Here is a 26,788-nt window from a genome sequence, read left to right on the forward strand (position 1 = left end):
TAACTTTTACAAGTATTATAAGTGTACACCGTCTGTTACAGACGCAAACCAAATGTATGTGTGTAGTGTATAATAACAATAAGAGCAGCTCACTACTGAAAATGGCAGATATAGGAGTCAGTCGGGATCGAACCGGGGACTCTTGATTACAAGTCAGCAGATCTTACTGCTATGCCACGGAAGCTGTTGTATCATCTTTGAACCTTTTGTGAAAGTGTTTACTTAATCTTTGGACTTCAGGCTTCACACATTATATAGTTTATGCCAACATTTTGTCATTTACTACTAAAATATGAAAACGTTACTGCTTTAACAATGTTTTTACACAGATTATTGTAGAAACGGAACACACATGAAATGCGTTTGTTCCAAATAACGATCTATTATTTCCACTCTAAAACTCCAGCACTTCACTCCCAGATAATCAATGTCATGAGCTAGGAGAACTTTGTGCATGGTCTGCGGTGGTGGGGGGATGGAATAGCAGGCCGCTTGTCTTTATCGGCAGATTTACAGGACAAAAGACACTGACAGAGAGGTGCGATGGGATTTAAGGTGGACCGGATCTACGAGTTTTTTCGCAGGCTCTGGTAATTCTAGTGTTTAGTGAAGTTGCTGCTTAGATGTAGGTTTTATGTTTTTTGCAAGCTATTAGTAGAAATTATTTATTTATCATTTGCAACATATTTTTCCTCTTGGCAAAGAAAGTGCTTATATATGCATTTGTATAGATTTTTTTTAAGCAGGTTTTTTTCATTAGTTGGTCTTGTTTTGTTTTTATGGGATCATCCACTGAAATTACTATTGTCAGTATTTGTTGTAGATCTTCTACTCAAGTTCTTTTCTGTTCCTGTTATAGCAGAGTATTGTTAACTTTGTTTGCATTGTTTTGCCAGCCTTCTATTAATGTTTAAGTTGTTTATTTTTCCTTCACTGTTGTAGGAAATATTTGTAATACAGTGCATCTGGAAAGTATTCACAGCGCATCACTTTTTCCACATTTTGTTATGTTATAGCCTTATTCCAAAATGGATTAAATTCATTTTTTTCCTCAGAATTCTACACACAACACCCCATAATGACAACGTGAAAAAAGTTTACTTTACCTCAAGAATACTTCCCGGATGCACTGTATATCATTGATACACTGAGGACTTTTATTTTTTTCCCAGCCATCTGTGTGTAATGCAGAAGCAATGCTTTTTATTTTTAGATGGTTCACTGCCTTGGCCAAAATCGCTTGTTTTTTATTCATTTGTAGTATATGTGCTGATTAGGCAGCTTCTTCATCCTGTTGTCTCAATTATATGTAAATCTGGCATGAACTACAACAAAGTTCTGCAAGTAAAAGGAGAAAAGGTTGAAGTTGTTAATTATCAGATATTTTTCTCCCCATGATTTTTGTAGAATTTTTATATTATATGTATATATTGTGTGTGTGTTTGTGTGTGTGTGTGTATAGACAATGAACTGATATGTGTGTTATGTGCCATAACAGCGTATTTCTTGTTTTGCTGTGGATCATACTAAGATATTTAAGTTCACTTCCACAACTTGTTAAGTTAAAAAGGGAGTAATATATTTTGTTATTGTAAGATGTAATACACATGGAAAAGACATTGCATTAAAGACCGCTGTCATTTTTACCAAGGAAAACTTGACCAGTTATTCAAGTAGGGGAATACTTACAAACGCAGCAGTTTTGTTTCATCTACTCTTCATATATAAAAATATTATACTACATATACCCACCTAGTTAAATATATTTCATAAGAAGACCTTTTAAACATAAAAAATAATTAATTTTCAGTAGCCTCATTGTCAGTGGGCAAATAGAAAAATTAGTATCTAGCTGGAGTTAGGATTCTTAGTGAGGCACAGTTATCAGATGTGCATATGGCATCACTCTTTAAAAATTACATTGTGGTAACTAAGAAAAAAATCGGTACAGCCTGATTGATAGTCTAATATTGCCAAGCACTAAAGAATAAAAAAAGATGCAAACGATGTCTGAGTCCTTTCGTGTTGTCAAAAATACCAACTTTGATAAGTATCGATTCTGAAAGTTTTGTAACAGTTATAATTGTGTTTTCTGTAGTAGTGATTGTATCCACATCAGATGCACTTTCCTGCTCACTTATTGTTTTGATAGAGAGTTCAGTTCCCACATGGAGCAGCAGCCCTGCCTCCTCTCACTGTGCTGCTGTTCAAAATTGGCATTGAAGTTTAATCATAGAACAAACAAATCATTAAGTAGCGCTGTTAGATTATCCAAAAAATAGAATTTAATTGCTCACAATAAAAATAAGTATATTTTTAAATGCAGCTTAAATGTCTTGAGTGCTACATGTATTTTACTGTTTGTTGTTGATATTCCTCCTTATTAATTTTTTTTACTTTTTTGCTTGTGATACATCTTCAAACATTAGTTGTGAATAACTGCTTAAAAGAATCCTTTAAACAAATGTGGCACTTAAAAACAGATGCCTTCACAAAATTAGGATTCTCTGTTAATGTAAAGTAATATAAAAAGACAAAGCAGAATTGAGTGTTCCTGTAATTCTGTATCCCTTTTAATTTAATGTGGGCACAGTAAGATGTGATTGTTTAACTCTTAATGCTAACATATCTTTGTTTGTCGTTCCTTCTTTAATTTTACATGTTCTCCATGCCAAATGCCATCATGCTTGATGGAAAAATCCACACACAGCTGCTTCCTCTATTTTTTTATCTTGGAGTGTGCATTTGAGGATATAGGTGTGTTGTTTTTCAGTGTGGTGGTCTTCTTTGTAAGCAAACAGGAAACTTTATTAAGGAATGTGTCAAAAATGTCACTTTTCAAAAAGCATTCAGATTTTTCATCAACTAGTGTGCATACTGTGTTCTATTAGTATTAGATTATTTTCTGTACTGATATCAAAGAAGTGTTTAAGATGTGATGTACAATAAGCATAGTAACATTTTCTTGACACCTAAGAACTTAGACATTTAAAAAGAAATAATTTTAAAGAAATGTACCGATTCAATTTCTGTTACTGATCCCTTGTTCATTTTCTTTTTACTGTACTGGTGCATAGAGTAGAATTTTCAATGTCCTTAGGAGGTTGCCATGGAAAAAGTTTGTAAAGTACAGCTTTAGGCTACAACATTGTTTAAAGAACATTGCACTATTTTGCTTGCACTGTTTCTGTTCCAGACTTATGACACGCCGAAGGTTTTTTAAATAAGTGGTGTACCCTAAGACAAAATATTTACATTATTGTAAAATTTTTGAAGTATTGTTAATGTTTAATAAAGATAGAACTACTCTTCTGTTTTTAGCATTTCATTACTTTTTAATGTGCAAGTCTTTTGAACCAATATACCGTTCCCCCCCCCCCCCCCCCCCCCCCCCCCACACACACACAAACACACACACACACATACACACCCAGGAGAATCTAGCTGTCTTTATTTAAAAAAAAAAAATGTATTTGCATCTCTCCCCTTCAGAGTATCAAAGCTTTTCTTAAGCTTTATATCGTTAATTGGAAACTTCAGTAACATGACAGTCCTACTGTGTACATTGTTTGGTGGTGTTTTTTTTAATATAAAGACAGTGTTAATTCTTTCAGCTGATTTATCTGGCTCTCCTTTAATATATGTATATACTCAGGTTGTATTTTCACAATCTGAAAAATCCTTTGCTATATCCACTCAGAATTGTTGATTTAACAATAGGTGTTTTCAGCAATCCTAACTTGCCAGTTTACCAGGATCTTTGCCCTGACATAGTGAAAATGACCACATTACACGGTGCATTACCGATGAGCAGCCTTGTTGCTCAATAGATTATTTTTGCCAGTGTTTCAGCGAAAGCCCTGTGTTCAGGATAAATGGATTGCATTAGATAATAGCTGTGATTTATAGCTGTATTTGGCATGTGCAAGGTAAAGGGATGAATTTGTGACAGATTGGAGTGCAACAGACAGCCTCGCAGAATGAAGCTGTGTATTAGTTCTGCAGGGTTCATTATGTCATCATTTTTGGTAATACTTCACTGGATGAATGTTTGCACACCGTCAACTGGCAAGAATCTGCATGACTTGTCATCGTGGGTTCTTGATTTATAGCACCAGAAGGGCAGAAGGGACCATTTAGGATGAAGGCTCAGGCTGACAACCAATATTTATAAAGAATAGCTTGTGTTATGTATTGCTAAATGACTGGTATGAATTACAATTTTTAATAGCAGAGCAATTGAAATGATTTGAAGTGGTTAAACTTAAGAAGACAGCACCTGGCATCACAGTGAAGATTTGTTGAGAAGAAAGGTAATGTTTCAGGATTTAGAAAGGCAGCTCGAAAGGCAAGGAATGATTTACAGGACAAGTAGAATGTAAATAAAACCTGCCATAAATTCTAATGCTTTATTTGCCATACTTTAATGTTTCAAAGAATCCAAATTGTTATACTCTCCATATTTTTTAGGTTCTTAAGTTTAAATACCTTTGCACCTGTTTAAATGTATATGATGCTATGTAACTTCATACAACACCATGTACCTTAATATATTTTTTCAGTACTAATTGTCAAGCATCATTAAGTATAGCATTCCTTGATGGAAAATTAAATACATTATTAGCATAAAAATGATTGTCCTGTGTGAGTAATTATTTGCAATTAGTTCTTACTAGTTAAATGCAAGTAAGCATGAGCTACATTTAACAAAGTACTGTGTGTGTGTGTTATATAAAAAACTATATGTAATTTAATAATATACATTTTATAGATAAGTTCTGCTATTTTTTATACTTTTTTTTTTTTTTTACATTTTCTGTTAAATCATGTGGATTCATCATCTAAATCAGTGCAATATAATTTGTCTGTAATAAAAAAAAACATTAAGGGTCTGTCTATTCAAATTCAGTTGTTTGAAATAACTGCTGTACTAAATTAAGTTATTCAGGGTTGATTATATCATCATAGTCATCTAGTTTCCATATTTGGGTACTGTACTTCAAACTGCACATATGAACACAATGTTTGCATTCAAGTACTGCAGTACTGCTATTCAAGATTTTACTTTATCTCTGCTGTCCTAAGAATAAGTATGTTTGTTTGTCGTAAGAGTAGTGCTTTGTTTTGGATATTGTGAATTGTATGTGTGTGTTGAGGGGCAGTGTAATCATTATGAGATTTATGCTACAGTATTTCTACAACCATGCCTTGATTTTTCATGTTGTCCAAGACAATGAAGCCACTTATGACATACACGATCGGCTAAATGCATTGATTGCTGAATTTGGAAAAATAATGCTTCACACCATTCATGTGCTGGTTTTTAAAATAAGCACAACCTAAAGTATTATCTTGAAAATGATGTTTAAACAATTCACACATACCCCAAATAACATACCTTTCCTTTTATTTTAAATATTTCCTGAGATGTATATTATATGTTGTATTAACAGTGTTTGATTGTCTTTTAAGCAACCCAGCATATTATAGAAAATTTCATACATTGCATGCAATGTAAGCACCATGGAAGAAGTCCCGATAATAACTGCATTTTTTTTAGGTACGCTGTAATTTGGAATTTATATAAATTTGTTGATTTAAAGCATTTTCCTTTGTCTTTCTGAAGTTTTTGTTACCTCGCACATCTTTAAAACAATGGTATTGTTAGTAAGTCGTATCTTTTACACACTTTCAGTATCTAGTAGCCTAAATAAAGCAACCAATGCATTTGTCTATTTTTCAGGTTTCCAAATTTAATATCTGATGCCATAGTCTCCACTTTCAACACATTTTTGAATCATGATCAGGAACAAGTATTCTAGATCATAGCCTTGCCCGGCTGGTTTCTTGAGTAACAATCAATAAAGATATCTTCAGCAGTTGGTATAATGTAGACATGAGGTTTCATGTTTCCTTTAAAGTTTGTCAGCTTGTCTGTTTCCATTCATGAGCTCAATCTCCTACTCCCAGGTTTACACCTTGTCAGTTGCGGGAGACAGACTTATTGTTGGAACTGCTGGTCGGAGAGTGCTTGTTTGGGACCTTCGGAACATGGGTTATGTGCAGCAGAGGAGAGAGTCTAGCTTGAAATACCAGACTAGGTGTATTCGAGCTTTTCCCAATAAGCAGGTATGACCTGTATTTCAGTAAATTTATTATGAAGTCTTTGCATTTTGTGTTTAACAACTCAGTTCTCAAAACTCAGTTTGTCATTCTTTATATAAATATTTATTTTGTTTTGGTCATTGAACTGTCAGTCAGAATTTTCATGTAAATTATTTATTTTTATTTTTATTTTTCAATGTGCATCTATATGGGAGTAATTCACCTCCAGAAAATTAATATTAATATTAGTTTAATGTTAATTGCAGGGTTATGTCCTGAGCTCAATTGAAGGTCGTGTTGCAGTTGAATATTTGGATCCTAGTCCAGAAGTACAAAAGAAGAAATATGCCTTCAAATGCCACAGGTTAAAGGAAAATGGCATTGAGCAGGTCTACCCAGTCAATGCTGTTTCATTCCACAGTGTTCACAACACTTTTGCTACAGGTAAGAGTTTTTTTTTTTTTTTTTTTTTTTGTAGGGGAATAAAACAAAACTTAATTTCTTATGAGATTGCTCAGAGTTGGCTCTGCATGAACCTTTTAATATATACTGCTCAAAAAACTGAGAGAGAACTTAAATATCACATTAGATCTTGATGAGTGAAATATTCGAGTGGAAAATCTTTACTGAGTAATACTGTATAATTCGTTGAAAATGATGTAACAACAGTCAGTGAAAACCAAAATCACCAGTCTATTGTGGGCTGGATTCAACATCACACTGAAATTTCAAAGTCAAAAATTGAAATCACAGGCTGATCCAACTTGCGTGATTTTCATCTTGGCAACTCATAATGTGACTCAGTAGCGTGTATGGCCCTAACGTGTGTCTGTATGCACTCCCAACAACTTCTGGGCACGCACCTGATGAGATGGCGGATGGTGTCCTGGGGGATTTCCTCCCAGACCTGGGCCAGGGCATCAGTGCTCTTCTGGACAGTCTGTGGTGATACTTGGCAGCAGTCAATACACCAATACATATTGACCCAGAGGTTCTCAACTGGTTTCGGCTCTGTGGTATAGCGGGTCCACAGCTCAGATCGAAAAGCCCAGTTTTTAAATAGATAATCGCCGCACTCGCAGTTTAAAGAAGGGGGTGTGGTAGTGTGGCCAGAGTGGTTCCTGGGCACTTCGTGATGCGGGCAGTCCTCGCTTATGTGCACAGGTGAGGAATCGTCTGCATCCGTAATTGATGACGGGAACTACTAATCGCCACACCTGAGCCACATCCCCATTATATGTAGTAGGAGCATGAGTGCGGAGTAGAAAAGGAAAAAAGGAAAAGAAAAAGTGAAAGGAGGTTAAGGGAGTAGAAGGCAGTTGGAAGCGAAGGAGCCCGTGCGTGAGGGAGCCAGTGAGTGAGCAAGAGTGGGCTCTCTGTAAGAAAGAAGGCAGCTGGGCAGTGAGCCCTAGCGGGGTGTTTGGCTGGCACCCGGGGGCAGTCGATAGTGGATGCTCCCACTGAGCGTTATTGAGGAGCGGGAATGACCAGGAGGATGGCTCGCCGCATATGACTGCGGGAGTCTGGAACTTGGGAATTGAAAGCCCCCAGCATGAGTGCCCTAGTTGCTGGGGAGCCCATGTCACGGTCTGGTGGAACTCACCGGAGCCAGGGATCAGAAAGGCGAACAGACCAGCAGAAGGCAGAGAAGGTCAGCTGCAAGTAGGGTGACTCCTCTGGTGCATAGCTTAGATGGGAGAAACAGGGGAGTTGTCAGTAGAAAGAAGACACCGGGCTTTGTTTTTAAAAGGACTGCTTCCAGCCATTGTTTTAACCCCATTTTTAACTGGATTTATTTATTGGATTTTAACCTCCACTTTTTCACTGGCTTTTAATGTATTATTTATTTATTAACATTTTGATAGCACTGCACTTTTTTTTTTTTTTTTTTTTTGAACAATTTGTTTTTGGTTTTGTTTTAAATAAAAGCACTTTGCACATTTTGCACCATCCACTTGCTTCGTTGTTGATGTCTTCACTGTCCAGCTCATCCGGTAACATTACCGACGGTGTCGGGTTCAAGAGCTCCCAAACTGGAGATGGGAGCCTGGAGCAGAACCTGCATCGTCACAGTCTAGGGATTGTGAATGACATCAGTGCCTTCATCATCCAGAAACTGCGTACGCCCACTAGCCACATGAGGTCTGGCATTGCCCTGCATCAAAAGTAACCCAGGGCCCATTGCACCATCGTAAGAGTTGACATTGGCTCTGAGGATTTCATTCAGGTGCCTAACAGCAGTCCGGGAATACCTGTGCAACCTGAATCAGCTGCAGGTACCGCCTTGTGTTACCAGTAGTGACAAGGACACTAGCAAAATGCAAAACTAGAGAAGAATCAGTCCAGAAGAATAAGGAGAGAGCAATTGTCTGTGTCCACAACCTGCAAAACCATTCCCTGTTTGTGGGGGTATCTTGCTCTTGCACCTCCATTGTACTTGTTGTCGCTTTCATTTGCACCAAAGTAGTTGAAGATGATTCACAGTTGCTTATACTTACTGGACAGATTGACATCTCTGAAGCTTAATTGGTTTGGTTTTAGGCTGTGATGAACAAGTGTTCCCTTAATTTTTTGAGCAGTATAATTAAATGTTTGGTTAAAGCATTTCAAATGAGGAAGGAAAAATTCCATCCATCCATTTTCTAAACTAGGGTTTTGAAGCCATAAATTTAGTACAAACCTAAAACAGACTGGGAGAAACTGCAAGTATTGCACAGACAGTGACCAACCCAACCCAAGCCTTAACTGCTCTTGCATTTTGTTCAGGTGCAATTTTTTTGTAATTTTGTTAAAGGATTTATATCTTGCACTAAAATATACCAACATAAATGCTTAACATAATTATATGCTTCATCTATGCCTGAAGTACTGCATGAGGTTGTCGCATTTAATATTGTTGCCGATTGTTGAATGCTCAAACCCTGCTGTTTTTATTATAAGTTGTGCTTCACGACTTGGAAGCAAACAGTAGTGCATTTCTACAATCTGGCACTAAAAAATATTGACCCCTAATAACACTTTGAACACCACCCCATATCAAAACTACACCCACATCTCTGCTTTTTGAATGAGCAGTACACTACATTCACCACAGCTGTATACTTCCATTCCAAAAAGGGTTTTCAAGGGGATATGCTGGCCAAGAATGACATAGTTGATGTTTTTGCAGTGATTCTTGGTAGTTTTAGTTTTTCAGTTAGCTTCATACTAGACCAGTAACATCATTGCTCTGCTCTTTCCTGCCAATTTTTATGAAAATAGCTACACAGTTTCTTATCATAATTCTTTTCTTCTTCTTTCGGCTGCTCACGTTAGGGGTCGCCACAGCAGATCATCATCTTGCATATCGTTCTGTCTTCTGCATCTTGTTCTGTTACACCCAACACCAGCACGTCCTCTCTCACCACATCCATAAATCTTCTCTTAGGTCTTCGTCTTTTTCTCTTGCCTGGTAGCTCCATCCGTTGCATCCTCCCAATATACTCAGCATCTCTCCTCTGCACATGTCAAAACCAGCACAATCTCGCCTCTCTGACTTTGTCTCCCAAGCGTCCAACTTGAGCTGACCCACTAATGTACTCATTTCAAATACTATCCATCCTTGTCACACCCAATGCAAATCTTAGCCTCTTTAACTCTGCTACCTCCAGCTCTGTCTCCTGCTTTCTGGTCAGTGCCACTGTCTCCAACCCATATAACAACGCTGGTCTCACTACTGTCCTGTAGACCTTCCCTTTCACTCTTGCTGATATATGTCTGTCACAAATCACTCCTGACACTCTTTTCCACCCTGCCTGCACTCTCTTTTTCACCTCTCTTCCACAATCCCCATTACTCTGTACTGTTGATCCCAAGTTTTTAAACTCATCCGCCTTCGCCAGCTCTACTCCTTGCATCCTCACCATTCCACTGACCCTCCCTCTCATTTACACACATGTATTCTGCCTTGTTCCTGCTGACCTTCATTCTCTAGAGCATATCTCCAGCTCTTCAGGGTCTCCTCAACCTGCTCCCTACTATCGCTACAGATCATAATGTCATCAGCAAACATCATAGTCCACGGGGACTCCTGTCTAATCTCGTCTGTTAACCTGTCCGTCACCATTGCAAATAAGAAAGGGCTCAGAGCCGATCCCTGATGTAATCCCACCTCTACCTTGAATACATCCGTCACTCCTACCGCAGACCTCACCATGGTCACAACTCCCTCGTACATATCCTGTACAACTCTTACATACTTCTCTGCCACTCCCAACTTCCTCATACAATACCACAACTCCTCTCGAGGCACCCTGTCATATGCTTTCTCCAGGTCCACAAAGATGCAATGCAACTCCTTCTGGCCTTCACTATACTTCTCCATTAACACGCTCAGAGCAAACATCGCATCTGTGGTGCTCTTTCTTGGCATGAAACCATACTGCTGCTCACTAATTATCACCTCACTTCTTAACCTAGCTTCCACAACTCTTTCCCATAACTTCTTGGTGTGGCTCATCAATTTTATCCCCCTGTAGTTACTACAGCTCTGCACATCCCCCTTATTCTTAAAAATCGGCACCAGTACACTTCTTCTCCACTCCTCAGGCATCCTCTCACTTTCCAAGATTCCATTAAAAAATCTGGTTAAAAACTCCTGCCATCTCTCCTAAACACCTCCATGCTTCCACAGATATGTCTTCTGGACCAACAGCTTTTCCATTTTTCATCCTCTTCATAGCTGTCCTTGCTTCCTCCTTGCTAATCTGTTGCACTTCCCGATTCACTGTCTCCACATCATTCAACCTCTTCTCTCTCTCTCTCTCTCTCTCATTGTCTTCATTCATCAGCCTCTCAAAGTACACTTTCCATCTGCTCAACACACTCTCCTCACTTGTGAGTACATTTCCATCTTTATCCTTTATCACCCTAACCTGCTGCACATCTTTCCCAGCTTGGTCCCTCTGTCTAGCCAATTGGTACAGGTCCTTTTCTCCCTCCTTAGTGTCCAACCTCTCATATAACTCATCCTACACCTTTTCTTTAGCCTTCGCCACCTCTCTGTTCACCTTGTGCCTTATCTTCTTGTACTCTTGTCCACTTTCTGCATCTCTTTGACTATTCCACTTCTTTGTCATTCTTTTCCTCATTATACTCTCCTGTACTTCCCCATTCCACCACCTGGTTTCCTTTTCCTCTTTATTCTGTCCAGATGTCACGCCAAGCACCCTTCTTGCTATCACCCTTACTACATCTGCTGTAGTTTCCTAACTGTCAGGTAGTTCTTCACTACCACCCAGTGCCTGTCTCACCTTCTCCCTAAACTCAACCTTGCAGTCTTCTTTATCAACTTCCACCATTTGATCCTTGGCACTGCCCTCACTCTCTTCCTTTTCTTGATCTCCAGCATCATCCTACAGACTACCATCCTATGCTGCTTAACTACACTTTCCCCTGCCACCACTTTGCAGTCTTCAATCTCCTTCAGATTGACTCTTCTGCATAGGATGTAATCTACCTGTGTGCATTTTCCTCCACTCTTGTACATAACCCTATGTTCCTCCCTCTTCTTAAAATACATATTCACCACAGCCATGTCCATCCTTTTGGCAAAATCCACTATCCTCTGACCTTCTTCATTCCTCTCCTTGACACCATACCTACCCATCACCTCTTCGTCTCCTCTGTTCCCTTCACCAACATGTCCATTGAAATCCACTCCAATCACCACTTTCTGTCCCTTGGGTACACTGTTCATCACTTCATCCAGCTCACTCCAAAAATCTTCTTTCTCATCCATTGTACACCCAACTTGCAGGGCATTTGCACAAACAACATTCATCATCACAACTCCAATATCCAGCATTCAAAAATCATTACTGTCTTGACACTTTTTTCACTTCCAAAACACTCTTGACTGTTCCTTCAGAATAACCCCTACTCCATTTTTCCTCCTATCCACACCATGATTGAACAATTTGAATCCACCTCCGATCCACCTTGCCTTACTCCCCTTCCATTTAGTCTCTTGCACTCACAATATATCAACCTTCCTTCTCTACATCATATCTGCTAACTGTCTCCCCTTACCAGTCATACTGCCAACATTCAAAGTTCCTACCCTCAGCTCCACTCTCTTTACCTTCCTCCTCTCTTCCTGCTTCTGGACACGTCTCCCCCCTTTTCTTCTCCTTCTTTGGCCAACAGTAGCCCAATTTCCGCCAGCACCCTGTTGGCTAACAGTACTGGTGGCAGTCGTTGTTAACCCAGGGCTCAAACGCTCCGGTATGGAAATTTGTATTGTTGCCCGCATATTGATTTGGCAAAATTTTACACCGGATGCCCTTCCTGACGTAACCCTCCCCGTTTATCTGGACCGGCACAAAGAAACACACTGGTTTGTGCATCCCCTGTGGCTGGGTTCTTTTCAGATCTTCTAAAAGAGTACTTTTCACTGTAAAAAGGTAGAAAATTATGACTGTTCTACGTTTAAGTCAGATCCAACACATAAAAGTAAATCTGCCTCTGAATACCTGGGGCAGGGGGGTAGCAAAAAACAAAATTAAGGTTTTGTAGTGGACTTAAACTCCATTGAGATGTTGTGGCAGGACCTTAAATGAGCAGTTCATAGTCAGAAGCCCTTCAATGTAGCTGAATTAATTTTCTGTAGGAGAGAGAGAGAGAGAGGTTAGGAGCATTTTTTCCTGCAGGTTGGAGGGTCTACCTACAGGGTTGGATGCAGATTAACATCATACCTAGGATGGAGCAATTGAGGGTTAAGGGCCTTGCTCAAGGAGAGTGGTCCTGAATTTTTCCTTAGTGATGCCAAATATCGATATCCTTTTACCAAAATTGTACTTGTTGCTGGTAGAGGTGTCGCAACCAAGTACAGTGGAACCTCGGGTCACGAACGTTTTGGACCATGTACAAATCGGGTTACGACCAAAAAGTTCGCCAAACTTTTGCATCTGTTCACGACCATACACTCGGGTGACGAACAAGCCAGTTTCCCTTCCGGTTTGTATGCGCTGATGATTTCTGCCCATGTTCAGTCTCTCCCTGTGCAGCGAGCGAGAGAGCGTGAGCGAACAAGAGAGCCCAAGCAGAAGAAGTAAACATTAATTATAATTATAATGAACTATTTTTGTGCTTAAAAATCTTTAAAAATATATATATTTACATACAGCTCGTACGGTCCAGAATGGAGTAATTGTTTTTACATACAATCCTATGGGGGAAATTACTTCGGGTCACGACCAAATCGAGTTGCGACCAGAGTTTTGGAATGAATTACGGTCGTGACCCGAGGTTCCACTGTATTAAGTTTAAAAGGCAGTCTTTCTACATGTGTAGTATAAGTTTTTTTTTTTTTTTTTTTTCCTTCAATAAATTAAACAGTCATTTAAAAATTGCATCGCATTGTTTGCTCAGGCATTTATATTATACAGCGTTTGTTTGGAGATCAGAAATAATTAAATTTTAATGAGTAAGCAGTACTAGGGTGTTGTACCGTGTTAGCCATTATGAATGTAGAGAAAAGCCAAGCAAAATGACACCTTTTATTGGCTAACTAGAAAGATTACAATATGCAAGCTTTCGAGGCAACTCAGGCCCCTTCTTCAGGCAAGATGTAATTACATTGATTGATTACATCTTGCCTGAAGAAGGGGCCTGAGTTGCCTCGAAAGCTTGCATATTGTAATCTTTCTAGTTAGCCAATAAAAGGTGTCATTTTGCTTGGCTTTTCTCTACAATGAGTAAGCAAAAATTAGATGAAATCAGGAAGATGCAAATTTTACACAACCCTGTACATCTAAGAATATGTATGTGTGTGAATGTATGTATTTGCACACCTACATATTGCTTATAATCTCGGATGCTTTTTCTGGCTTTCTGCTCCCCTCTTCTGTGTTCTCTGCTCATGGACTACTTGCTGTCCTTGTGTATTGATTGTTCAAGTCTAGGGAATGCCTATGTCTCATCATTACATACTGCTGTAGTTTTTTTTTTTTTGTGGTTCCCTCAGTATAGCTGGGTGGGGGCTAAACAGTGATTCAAGGCTAGGGGGTCTCCCCCCAAGTCCTTTATTAAGTGATCAGTATGGTAGGTAGACAAATGACGTAGCTCATTGAAAGCAACAAATATAGGAATGCATTGGCTTGGAGCAGGTTATGTTATATGCTGCTGACATTAGGAATAAAACTCCTCCAATTTTTAAAAAGTCATTTACAGAGTAATTACAAATAAGCAAATGATCTGTTTCCGTTCAAAAAAGCGCCAAGAATCAGATAGCACATGGCTGTCTACATCCATATAACATAAGACCGCCAATTTTAACATCATAATTGCAAAGTGAGGCAGCCTGGGGAACAAACTCAGTCAAACACAGAAAATGCAAAAAAGCCCACATGTCTACTGAAACTTCAAATTTCAGAATTTTTGTTTAAAAAAAAACAAAACTTTCTTGTTAATTTTCAGTATATAGGTTTGTTGTTGTTTGTTTTTAACAGGCAATACGTATAGGCTTTCTTAAAACAGTTTATTCCAAACCCATCAAGTCTCCAGTTATCAGTGTTTATGAGACAAAACTAAACTCCATAGTATTTATTTAACCATACCACCATTACTAAAACTGAAACTGTTTATAAAAAATAAAATAGAAACATCTTTGTTAAATAAAAAGTAATGTAATAGGGCACAACTATAATAACCTTGATAAAAATAGGGGTTTGTGTGTGAGAGGGGGAGATATCAAAGGAAAGGTATAAACTGGATAAAGAATCAGTTAATTTTAATTGATAAAGTGTATTACATTTTTTTTTTTGTAATTTTATTTATTCTTCAGTATTTCTTGTCAATACTGAAACATTAATCTGACCCAATAATGGACCCTTGTATTGTTAATGTAATAACTTCCAACGGCAGGTACACATCTGAGCCATAAAGTGTTAATATTCTATGTAATAATACAGGTGCTGGTCATAAAATTAGAATATCATGACAAAGTTGATTTATTTCAGTAATTCCATTCAAAAAGTGAAACTTGTATATTAGATTCATTCATTACACACAGACTGATGTATTTCAAATGTTTATTTCTTTTAATGTTGTTGATTATAACTGACAACTAATGAAAGTCCCAAATTCAGTATCTCGGAAAATTAGAATATCAATTAAGACCAATGCAAAAAAAGGATTTTTAGAAATGTTGGCCAACTGAAAGGTATGAACATGAAAAGTATGAGCATGTACAGTACTCAATATTTAGTTGGGGCTCCTTTGGCCTGGATTACTGCAGCAATGCGGCGTGGCATGGAAGTCGATCAGTCTGTGGCACTGCTCAGGTGTTATGAGAGCCCATGTTGCTCTGATAGTGGCCTTCAGCTCTTCTGAATTGTTGGGTCTGGCGTATTGCATCTTCCTCGTCACAATACCCCATAGATTTTCTATGGAGTTAAGGTCAGGCGAGTTTGCTGGCCAATCAAGAACAGGGATACCATGGTCCTTAAACCAGGTACTGGTAGCTTTGTCAATGTGTGCAGGTGCCAGGTCCTGTTGGAAAATGAAATCTGCATCTCCATAAAGTTCGTCAGCAGCAGGAAGCATGAAGTGCTCTAAAACTTCCTGGTAGACGGCTGCGTTGACCTTGGACGTCAGAAAACACAATGGACCAACACCAGCAGATGACATGACACCCCAAACCATCACTGACTGTGGAAACTTTACACTGGACCTCACGCAACGTGGATTCTGTGCCCCTCCTCTCTTCCTCCAGACTCTAGGACCTTGATTTCCAAAGGAAATGCAAAATTTACTTTCATCAGAGAACATAACTTTGGACCACTCAGGAGCAGTCCAAAGGCGAGACGCTTCTGACGCTGCCTCTTGTTCAAGAGTGGCTTGACACAAGGAATGCGACAGCTGAAACCCATGTCTTGCATACATCTGTGCGTGGTGGTTCCTGAAGCACTGACTCCAGCTGCAGTCCACTCTTTGTGAATCTCCCCCACATTTTTGAATGGGTTTTGTTTCACAATCCTCTCCAGGGTGCGGTTATACCTATTGCTTGTACACTTTTTTCTACCACATCTTGTCCTTCCCTTCGCCTCACTATTAATGTGCTTGGACACAGAGCTCTGTGAACAGCCAGCCTCTTTAGCAATGACCTTTTGTGTCTTGCCCTCCTTGTGCAAGGTGTCAATGGTTGTCTTTTGGACAACTGTCAAGTCAGCAGTCTTCCCCATGATTGTGTAGCCTACAGAACTAGACTGAGAGACCATTTAAAGGCTTTTGCAGGTGTTTTGAGTTAATTAGCTGATTAGAGTGTGGCACCAGGTGTCTTCAATATTGAACCTTTTCACAATATTCTAATTTTCCGAGATACTGAAATTGGGATCTTTCATTAGTTGTCAGTTATAATCATCAAAATTAAAAGAAATAAACATTTGATTAAACATCAGTCTGTGTGTAATGAATGAATCTAATATACAAGTTTCACTTTTTGAATGGAATTACTGAAATAAATCAACTTTGTTATGATATTCTAATTTTATGACCAGCACCTGTATATTGCCAAATTTGTGAAATTTGATTACTTTAATCTCATTTGTGTTTTGTTAGTTGGCCAGGGGGCAGCATGATGGAACTGTGATAGCGCTACTGCCTCACCTTGAGACCAGGGTTCATGTTCCATTAGTTTCCCTAGAGTTTTTTTTTTTTTTTTTTTTTTTTTAATATAAACTAATTACATTTTTGTGACAGTGTAATTATTCTGTATTTAACTACACGTTTACATATTTCACTTGTTATTGATTTATTCTTATGTTTTATGATTATTCTTGTTTGATGTTATGTTACTTATAAGTTTGCTCTTTATACCTAAGATACAGTTGTTTTGTATTTTTTTCTATATATCAGACATTTATCCTATATATGTATTCAAATCGATTGATTCTGTTTCCAGTTTGTAATTGTTGTTTTTTGTTTGTTTTTTTTTTGTTTTTTTTTTACTTATTTTATTTATATTTTTTGACTTTATAAGCGATATGCACCACAATGTATGTAATTCATTCCTGGCAGACATTGCTTTTCATTTTGCAATGTGCACCACTGTGTGGTCACAGGCTTGAAAATTTTCTGTTTTTCTTTTCTTTCACCTACTATATATTGCACAACCTTATTGATGTATCCCTTGGACATGCGTACAGTTCAGTAGACAACTTACTGAAGTTAATGAACATGTTTGTTGAAATGCATTACTTTGTTGGTTTATTTCAGGATGCACATAGTTAATTTATTTGTTAAAAAATAAACCGATGCAAACACATTCTTAATTACCTTTTATTTACAGTACATCTAAACTTGATTAATTTTCTGTGGTTTTTACATCCTGAAGTGAATGTTTTTAATGATAGTATATAATTTCTTTAATCTCAAGGTGGTTCAGATGGATTTGTCAATATCTGGGATCCGTTCAACAAGAAGAGATTGTGCCAGTTTCATCGCTACCCTACCAGCATTGCTTCTCTGGCATTTAGTAATGATGGGTCAACATTGGCCATAGCTTCTTCTTACATGCATGAAATGGGGGATATTGAACATCCTGAAGATGCAATTTACATTCGCCAAGTTACTGATGCTGAAACAAAGCCCAAGTAAGTCACTATTTTTTATATATTTTAAAATCACAATCTGAAGTATGTTATGTATTTATTAAAAGATCTAGTCTAAAAGTGAATTTTCTGTTACATCTTATCAATGTACTGTTTCCTTGGTAACTTTTCCTACTTTAGAATTAGATTTAAGGTTATCTGAACAATGCAGTGTACATTTTGGTCTTTGTACCTGGGTATGTTTTGGAATTTTGGGAATTGCTGTCTTCCTTCTCTTGATGTCCATGTTGTTCTAAATTGTGAGAAAAAGATTGTACAATGCAAAGTTCATTACCTAGCATTGTAAGGGAGACTTCTTAATTTCAATATTATAATAAGTGACCTATTATCAAACAGACTGGAAAATTGTTTTTTGTTTTTGGATAGATGGATGTACATTCTAGAGTATTTATATGTATTTTATTTATTTTAACTTTTGAGCCTTCAGACTACCAGTCGTTTTAGCAGTTTCAATCTATTTTAGCTGTCATCCTCTTTTCAACAGTCTTAAGATTTCGCATTGGCATCATTATTCATACAACTTAAAATGAAAGAATTTTCAATTATGTACGGAGTGAAGAAATAAATAAATCTTTAGTTTAAACACCCTTTATCAATACATGTTATGAATCAGTCAACAAAATAGCATTAATTTTATTTAAATATGTGCATGTGAACACTCACTTTAAATCCATTTATTTAGTGGTTTGTTAATGCATGTCATTGTACATAATTCAAGTTTACATGAGGACTAAATTTGTAATCCTCATATAATGGTACTGGAAGGTAGTGTATGGATAAATTTATTTATTTTTTGGTTATAACACATTTTCTAACATTATTCTGAGCAGATAAGATATATGTAGAATATCTGTGAGGTACTTTCAACTTGAGATACTTCTCTCTGACAATGCTGTATTCACATGCTTTGTGTCAGATGGGAAATGTGAGTATTCCAGTGATAAATTTCATGCTTAAGCACTTCCGAATAGTATTTCCCACTGCTACAGTTTATTAATAACTTTGTTACCCAAATTAGGCAAGTGGTGGACCTCTGAGTTCTGTAGAATTTTGGGTACATCCGCTGCAATTTTTGCAAATGTTAAAGCATGTCTAAGTTTGACATTTAAAAAGTAGTAATAGATGTAAACATGACTATTAAATGAGAGTAATTTAATGATTGCAACCACAAAATAGTAAGCATTAATGTTGAAACAGAGGTGGTAAAAGATGTAAAACCATGAAAAATGTAATAAATACAGTGAATAAATCTAGGACTTTCCTGTAATATTTTCCTGTTGGAAGAAATTTCCTTTCTAGAATCATTAGGAAGGTCACTGTGTATTGTATGTTGATTAAAATATATTTTCTAGCCAACTACGTAAAATTGAATCATTGTTAATAGTAACAAATTGCATAACTAGGTGCAGCATGCCATTAAGTCTATACCGATTTCAGAATAACTAAATTGAAAGGCTGACACCATAGTAAACTAAACCCATATTTTAAATGAGTTCATTTACAGATAGGTCCAGTTGATATATTCATGTAGAAGTTCATTTTCATCATATCACTATTTTGCATAATGAAAACAATTTTTGTTAAAAATTAATTTCATTAGCTAAACAACATTTTGCTTAATAAAAAGGAACAAGTAATCTTGTGAAATGTGCTTTGAGCAACCTGAAAAATATACATAGTTCGTACAGAATAGTTCTTCAGTGACTGGTTAGTTTCCTAACATGACATTTGCTCAATTGTACAACAAGTGCAGTATACCTTCTGACAAGGTTAATATACAATTAAACTCAGATTTCCAATTGGCACTGGCTTGTTTTCTATAGCAGATGGTTTGTTTCCTGGCCTGTTGCAGTACAGAGGGGTTTGGCTGTGGCTCATGGGAGATGCAGAATTTTGAATTTGATTTACTAGCAAAAATAAAGCCATTAATAGTAAATCTGACATTGTTTCATGACTTGAACAATCATCTATTAGCAAACAATTGATCCCAGAGGGGGATATACTGAGAAGGTAATAGGCTGAGAAAAAACAGAGCTAAGAAGCTTATTTAGAAATAATTTTAAAGCAATTGCAATGCATTAAGACAGGCAACTCTTTGGACCTGTTTCTGTCTTTAAGTGAATTTGAAGAAATAGTAATGAGGTTGTGATACTGTCTTGTCATTTTTAAGCTATGAGGTCTTTCATTTGTCGACTAATGGACCAATGGTCTGTTTCAGCTAAATGTATGTGATTTTGTTTCTGGATTGTGTCGCTCTTAAATGTTGTGCTAAAAAGATCATGTTATTAACATATTCTTGTATAATTTACATTTAATGCTTTAAATGGAATGATTGAATTTGTTTATATTATAGTTGTTCAGTGATGAATTTAAAATATATATGCACAACTTATAAAGTTATTTTGGTTAAAATTTTAGAAGATTGTTATTTAGGTCTTTGTTATGAAAACCTGATATTGACAATCATTTTCAGCTCAAAATGAACAGCACATATGTGTTTTTTTGTGTCTCATTTTGCTTAATTGAATGGAATTTTCAGTACAAATGCGCATTTCTTAAATAAACTGTTATAATACTTTGTAAATACTGCTTACTTACCCTTATGTTTGGAATGTTCTTGGAGTTTAAGTATGTGCTAATTTGCCAGGGACTGATATATTTTGCATACCATAAATATGTAGTATTCTCAAATCTGCTTAAAATCCTGTTCATGAATGAGAGGGGGATTGAAAACTATCCCAGCACCACTGGGTGCAAGGCAGGGCACAGCCCTTGACAGGGTGCTAGTCCATCAAAGTATACAAAAAACTTTACCTAAACTTTAATATCAAATGTAAAGTTCAAAAGGACATACTCCTTGCCAAACCTACCTAAGAAAACAGCAAATGAAATAATAAAACAAATATAATTGACAGTAAGACATATGAAAGGATGCTTCACTATTGTAAGATCTGTTTTGTGCCAGGATTTTTTTTTTTTTTTTTATTTTTTTTTAAGTTTTAAGTTCTGTTTAAAAAAACAAACATAAAACTGAAGTCACAGACATTTACCAGATGTGCCTTAAGATACACAGTCTTTAAGGAGTAATGAGTGTTGCAGTTTGGTGAAATGCCATTGTGTAGAGTTGTATGTCAATTGCAGCGTCCTCAGTAATGAAGGAGCCTGAAATTTGTGTGAAACATTTTCTACTCAGAGTAATGTATCTGATGATGGACCTGTCTTGCGTAGATATTAAATTTTCTTAACTTCTGTTTCCACAGGTCAACTTAACTACCAGTCATAAAGTTGTATCCATTTCTCTTTGTGAACCCTTAAGCCAGTTGTTTGTTTCTTCATTGGTTTTTGGGAATGTCTGCTGTTCTCTAGCCTGAATTATATTTGTGAAGACCTCTCGTTCCCCTCCAAGTCTTGCTCTTTCCTCCTGCACCTCTTTTTATGTATTTTCTAAATTTCTAAAATAAGAGTTTTAATTATAAGGCAAAAAAGTAAGTAATTTCAGGTCTCTAATACAGTACTTGTAAATTTTGTATAATTTCACTGTACTATTGTTTTGATATTGCTCAGACACTGACTTTCCATAGTAGTTTTAAAACTGATAAAAATAAATTTGATCTTTTTTCTGTACAGATTCTTTGTGTTGTTATTTTAAAGTGCACCTTTACTATACAGTATACACACACATTCATACAGTATACACACACACACACAGTTTGAAAGGAAATAAATATTGAGCCCGCCAACATTTTTTTCAGCAAGTATATTTCCATTGAGGCTACTCACATGGAATTCTCATCAGACATTAGTATTCAATCAAGAAATCCACAAATATAAAGAATTCACAACATTAAAGGCCATAAATAAAGTGGAACGACACAGGGAAAAAGTATTGAACACTCTTATACTTAGTGGTGAAGTCTTTGTTTGTAATGACGGATTCAAGATGCTTCCTGTAAAGAAACAAATTGCCTGCAGTGCTCAGGTGTGATTTTGACCCATTGTTCTAAAGTGATTGTCTTTAAATGTTGAAGATTCCAGGGGCCTCTCTTGTGAACCCTGATCTTTAGTTCCTTCCACAGATGTTCAATTGGATTTAAGTTGGGTGATTGACTGGGCCACTCTAATAACTTGATTTTGTTTCTCTGAAACCAGCTGAGAGTTTCCTTTGCTGTAAGGTCCACCTACATTCTTATCATCCTGGTGGATGGCAGCAGGTTCATTTCAAGAATGAATCGGTACATGGCCTCATTCATCGTTCCTTCAATTACGTGAAGTCTGCCAATACTGTGAGATAAAAACAGTCCCACACCATATGCTTCCACCTCCAAACTTCACTGTTGTTATAGTGTTATCAGGTGATGTGCAGTGCCATTTGTCTTCCAAACGTGTGTAGCATGATAGCCAAAAACTTCAACTTTGGTCCAAATGCTGTGTAGCAATCTTTCTTCAGTAATGGAGTCTTTTGGGGGCGAGCTCACATAAAGGAAATTCCAGTGAAGTGCATTTCCTTTTGTTTTCTCTGTCACAATTGTACCTGCTGCCTCCAAGTCTTCCTGGAGCTCTTTCTGTGTGGTCCTTGGGCCGTGGGCTACTCTTCTCACTATCCTTCTGATTCCCTGGACAGAAATATTTCAGGGAGGTCCTGTGCGTAGCCGGTTGATGGTGGAGGAATCAAAGGCAATATATAGCAAATGAGGCGGAGGGGTTTGCGGAGTGGATCAATAAGATGGGGTTTGGAGGATGTTGGTCATAAAGTCATTTTTATTATTTAGGTGTCCTTTTTAAGCCTGTGTTCATGTTCAAATGTCAGTTCAAGGAGTTTTCATTTGAGAACCATGATTTAGCCAGCTCTTTGGCGCTTTTAGTATTAGCCCTTGTACCTCACAATGTAATAACTGAGAATATCCATCAGTTTGTCAAAAAGCTGAAGCAGAAATTGAACTTGCAGCAGAGCAATGCACACCTAACAGCTAAAACAAGAGAACTTTAGAGTGTACTATAATGCTCACTTCATATAGAGCCATAAAGAGATGCTTACCTATGTGTATGGAGGATTAAAAAGGAATAAAAAACAAAGAATCAAATTTGCTATCCCGGTCATTCAGCTAATTCAGGGTTAGAAATTTGCATTTTTAGGTGCACATTTTTCAAGTGACAAAGTGATGTGCTTAAGAAAGCTTGCCAAACCTTATTAAATGACTGAATTACCTCCTCACAGAGATGCAGTATTTTTTTCAAAGGTGTACACTGTTAAGAGTAAAGTCTAATTATAATGTGTGATCAATTATAATATTAAAAACTGTTCAAAGTAAAATTATATCAATTATAAAAATATTAAAATGCTTTTCTCCGTAAATAATCCACAATCGATTTTGTTTTAATTTGATTTTGTGTGAACATATTTGGAGATAGTAATATTGCTAAACATTAACAATAAAATGAATATGCTTCTAAACAGACTGGTGCATGTTCTTTCTCCTCTACCTTTTTCTAAAAGGCTTTGGAATGTGGCATAAATTGCTTCTTGTGTGGAACAACACTAAGCCTGTCTTATCCTGGATTGCAGTGGGGAAAAGGCATTTTATGTTCATAGATTATGCAAGTTTTGAATTGTATCCTTGTTTTATAAGTGTTTACTCTTTATTTTAAAATGGTTTGTATTTTTTATTATTGAAGAGGGGTTTATTAGGGTTTCATTTTTTCAAATATATAAAATGATTAATCATTAACGGCAAATAATGCAATTAACTAGTTAACTATTTTTATTTGTTTGACAGCCCTATTCAATACATAAAGCTTTATGGGGCCCAAATTTCTGTATTATAAAGGTTCACGGAGGAAATTCTGGCACACTCTTGTTGGCACTCCTCTGTGAAAAAATGTTGCGTTAGACTAAATGTTGTCTTACACTTTTGGATGTTTTTTTATGGATTATATCTCAACCAAATTTGCAACCCCTGAGACTATTGATTTAACTCTCCTTGCGATTCACCGAATTAAACTTTTTTTGAATATTCTGCTGCTTCTTGATGCCTGACTGATGAATGTTTTTCTTTTTACAACACAGAGATCTAATTTTTAGGAATATTCCTTTTTCTTCTCTATACTGAATCACTACCAGAACCATCTGTGTGTGTCTCAGATGGAGAAGTGAGCTAATGCCTGCATTCATCAGTAGCCCTTCAGTATTATGTGACTACCTTTTTGTATTTCTTAACATTCCAATGGACTTTTATCCCTTTACCATCATCTGTCATTGGAGACATTCAGCTCTAAGACGATCACATCTCTGTATTGGAACCTCTTGTGTTCTGGACATATTTTTAAGTCATCATTTTTCACACATTTTTACTGGATCAAACATCAAGTAGCAATAGTTGTATTTCTTCTGAGACTCACTTCCCTAATATCTGTACTGACCTGTGCTCTTCTATCTCACTTTTCCCGCTGTGCTTCTTTGCTTTTTATTTGACTTAGCTGTGTATCTAATTAGTACTAGCTTTCCACTAGGTAGAAATACTCTCATGATTAATTTCTCTTTCTTGAACACTGTCCAGAGCAAATGATCAGACAGAAATGCTGCAAACAATGGTATTTTTTGGCATCCTAAGTATATATACAATGGGTCAGAATGTCGCCAGGCTGTTCTGAAAAATGTAGTCCTGCTTAGGGTTTTGGGCATAAGGGAATCAGTGTTCTAATACTGAACCAAAAAACCATGAGTGGATCTGCTCATGACAGACTTAGCTGGTAAGATCGCCTTGCTTAACACAAGGTCTATCAATTGTAAAGCATTGAAAATGTCTGAATTCTTTTTGGGTGCAACCTTTATATGTTGTTGTTAGCTGCAACACGGCAAAAATTTAATAAATTTGTGTGTCTATTTGAGGTGACTCACTCCTGTTATGTTTACTTTGCAGCACCTACAATTTCAGGTCAGGGTGCAAATTGCAGTAGATATTATACCTGAACTGAGCTTCAAAATAATATCTCTTGAATGTCCATTGTTCTTCAGGTGATTGGCTCGAAAACAATAACAGAATCAGGTCCTTCTTATTGTTCTTGTTCTACAAAATACAGTTGTCTTTTTTAAGTGATCTGACTGAACTGCAAACTTAGTAAAGTTCACTTTCTCAGACAGTCATTCTTGCAGTTGATTTCAATATCAACATTAGAGAAAAGCCAAGCAAAATGACACCTTTTATTGGCTAACTAAAAAGATTACAATATGCAAGCTTTCGAGGCAACTCAGGCCCCTTCTTCAGGCAAGATGTTATGGCTAACACGGTACAACACCCTAGTACTACAAATATCAACATTGAGATTCCTACATGTAAGTTGACAAATAGATTCCAATCGCTGTTGGACTAAGCAGCTTGTTCATTTTCATACCCACTATTATGGTCACATATTAGACCTGATCTGTAAATCTGGTTTATGCTGACAATACTCATAACACTGATTTTGCATTCTGTGACCATAAAGCAGTACTTGTCACAATCTCAGTGCTTCTTGCTTTTAACTGTAAGCATCAAATTTCTTTCTGAAACATTAATACTCAAGATCCTCTGTTTGCTGGATCTTGCCCTTTTCCTTAACATTAGATAGTCTTGTTGATTATTATAACTCTAGATTAAAAAGCTCATTTAAAACACACAGTTCTGCTTTAAGTGTTTTCCTCCATTGTATAATTTAGCTCTACTGTCTAGGATAGCAGCTGGCTGATGCCTTGAGAGCTTGTCACATAAGACTAGCCTCACTGGCCTCACTCAGCTTTCTCTGATCGTCAAAGGGCTTGGTGTAGCCAAGAATGAATACAATGGCAGAATGATAGAGTACGGCCATGATAACCCAAGGATTTTGTCCCCTGTGATTAATAAACTACTTCAGCCTGTATCTGGCCTGATCACTTCTTCCACTGAAGATCGTCCCTATTCCAAAACAGGTAGTGGTGATGTCCCTGAGTGATTATTGCCAAGTGGCCCTGACCCCTATTGTTATGAAGTGCTTTGAGTGACTTGTCCTCAGACTTATTAAGTGCAACTTCCCCACCTGGCAAATGGGTCAGCTGAGGATGCTGTCTCATTTGCCTTTCACACTGCCCTTTCATATTTGGAGCAGTTGGACAGCTATATTTGGATGCTGTTCACGGGGTACAGCTCTGCCTTCGACACCACCACCCCCAACAAGCAATCAAAACTAAACAACTTGGGTCTCAACTCAGACCTGCGCAACTGGATTTTAGATTTTCTCACTAACAGACCACAAACTGTGCTTGTGGGTAAGCACTTCTCTTCATCCATAATACCGAACACAGGGCTGTGGGCTGAGCCCTATCCCTGTACTCCCTTTTCACAAACGACTGCAAATCTACCCATGATACTAACATAATAAAGTTTTGTAGAATACACCACTTTGATAGGCCTGATCTCCAATAATGACAAAGCAGCCTATAGAGAAGAGGTCTAGAATCAGGAAAGTTGGAGCCGGAACAACAACCACTTTGCACTCGATTGCAAGAAAACAAAGGAACTGATTCTGGACTTCAGGAGACTGAGCTACAGTGGTCACCATCCCATCAGCGTTAAAGGCAAGAGGGTGGAGACAATCCAAAGTTTCATAATCCTGGGAGTCCACATCAGCCAGGACTTGTCATGAACAGCATACACAACAGCTAAGGCCAAGAAAGGTCTTCAGGGACTTCATGTTCTGAGGAGCCTGAAGAAAGCACAACTGCCACAACAGTTGATGGTTAACTTCTACAGGTGCACCATAGAGTCTGTCATCATGTACTGCATTACGGTGTATCATCAAAACAGCTCAGAGAATTACTGGCACTCAGCTACCATCACTGGAAGATATCTTCACTACCCACTGTAGCAGAAAAGCAAAGAACATTCATAGAGATCCAACCCACCCTGGCCATAGCATTTTTACTCCTCTGCCCTCTGGCTTGCACTTTAGAGCCCTGCATGCCCACACTACCAGGCTGAAGAACAGCTTTTACCCCAAAGCAATTGGCCTATTAAATGCAC

General features: G+C 37.4%; 2 protein-coding genes across 2 annotated transcripts in view; one reads left to right on the forward strand and one right to left on the reverse strand.

Moving 5' to 3' along the window:
- Positions 1 to 11,878, reverse strand: part of LOC127526696 (craniofacial development protein 2-like) — a 260,456-nt gene extending 248,578 nt beyond the window's left edge. The window contains exon 1 of the mRNA XM_051922868.1: positions 11,603 to 11,878. Within this exon, the coding sequence (XP_051778828.1) occupies positions 11,603 to 11,842 (240 nt within the window). The 5' untranslated portion in view covers positions 11,843 to 11,878. The remainder of the gene's footprint in view (positions 1 to 11,602) is intronic.
- Positions 1 to 21,380, forward strand: part of bub3 (BUB3 mitotic checkpoint protein) — a 69,199-nt gene extending 47,819 nt beyond the window's left edge. Inside the window, exons 5-8 of the mRNA XM_028795244.2 lie at positions 5,971 to 6,129; positions 6,372 to 6,549; positions 17,522 to 17,738; positions 21,017 to 21,380. Coding sequence (XP_028651077.1) covers positions 5,971 to 6,129; positions 6,372 to 6,549; positions 17,522 to 17,738; positions 21,017 to 21,026 — 564 coding nt within the window. The 3' untranslated portion in view covers positions 21,027 to 21,380. The remainder of the gene's footprint in view (positions 1 to 5,970; positions 6,130 to 6,371; positions 6,550 to 17,521; positions 17,739 to 21,016) is intronic.
- The last annotated feature ends 5,408 nt before the right edge of the window (positions 21,381 to 26,788 follow it).

The sequence above is a fragment of the Erpetoichthys calabaricus genome, chromosome 2 (genome assembly GCF_900747795.2).
Source record: "Erpetoichthys calabaricus chromosome 2, fErpCal1.3, whole genome shotgun sequence".
NCBI lineage: Eukaryota > Metazoa > Chordata > Cladistia > Polypteriformes > Polypteridae > Erpetoichthys > Erpetoichthys calabaricus.